Source organism: Arachis ipaensis, chromosome B02 (genome assembly GCF_000816755.2).
Source record: "Arachis ipaensis cultivar K30076 chromosome B02, Araip1.1, whole genome shotgun sequence".
NCBI lineage: Eukaryota > Viridiplantae > Streptophyta > Magnoliopsida > Fabales > Fabaceae > Arachis > Arachis ipaensis.
This window is the reverse complement of record NC_029786.2, coordinates 1,911,650-1,912,597: the sequence shown is the minus strand read 5'-3', so window position 1 is coordinate 1,912,597 and position 948 is coordinate 1,911,650. Positions and strand designations below refer to the sequence as shown.

Below are 948 nucleotides of genomic sequence, written 5' to 3'. Positions count from 1 at the left end.
TGTTAAATAAAAAAAAGTCAACTCAACTCAACTCAACTCCTTCCCCTCCTATCAGCGGCATAGAGAGAGAGCGGCACCACCTCCTGCAGCGGCGTGGGTAGCGGCGTCGGCATCGGAGAGTTCCGGCAAACAGGGCAAGAACCATTAAGCTTGAGCCACGAATCAAGACATGACACGTGGAAGCAGTGGTGACACTCCGGCATCATCCTCAGCATCTCCGAATCCTTGTACTCACACAAACAAATCGAACACACGCTGTCAACATCGACGTCGTTGTTGCCGTTAAACTGAAACTTAGGGTACGAGTTAATTACGATCTGGTCCAGACCCAAAACGGCGCTGTCGTTTCCTCCACCAGGCTGGTTATTTTCAACGTCGTTCTCAGCTACGAAAATGACACGCGGCAAAACGACACCGTCGTTTTGGTTCCTGCGGCGGTTATTGTGACGTAGGCGGCGGCGGCGGCGGATGGTGGTGGTGGTGGCAGTGGAGGCGGTGGAGGAGAGGAAAAGAAAGAGGACATGGGGGAGGAGGAAGAGGAGAAGAAGAAGAAGGGATAGAAGGAAAAAGAGAGGGGTAAAAAGGGGAATAATCCATTTGTGGAAGGAGAAGGAAGAGAATTTGGGTGATGGAAGGAGAATGGTGAAGTGGGGGAGTGGGGTGGGTGGAAGCGTTAGATGAAGCATTTAAGAGAAGGTTGTTTTCATGGAGCAACCTTGCATTAAATTTTTAGATCATGATTTGCCTTTGCACATATAGGTGCATTATATGTGTTGCTATAGTGGATTCAAGTGTATATTTATCAATCTTTTTAATTTATTAGATGTGTGTGGTCTTTTATCCAATTAGTTGAATTTTGATGCAATTAAACTAAGTATTCGAAAATGTTTGGTATCTAAAATAAATTAACTAAAATTTGTCTGAATTTATTTTATTTAGTATTTATAA

At 44.5% G+C, this 948-nt stretch overlaps 1 protein-coding gene across 1 annotated transcript; it reads right to left on the bottom strand.

The window, feature by feature from the left end:
• On the bottom strand, positions 1–750 carry LOC107622508 (RING-H2 finger protein ATL67). The gene has a single exon (XM_016324435.2). It carries the CDS (start codon positions 684–686, stop codon positions 33–35), a length of 654 nt encoding a protein of 217 aa, XP_016179921.1. The 5' UTR covers positions 687–750; the 3' UTR covers positions 1–32.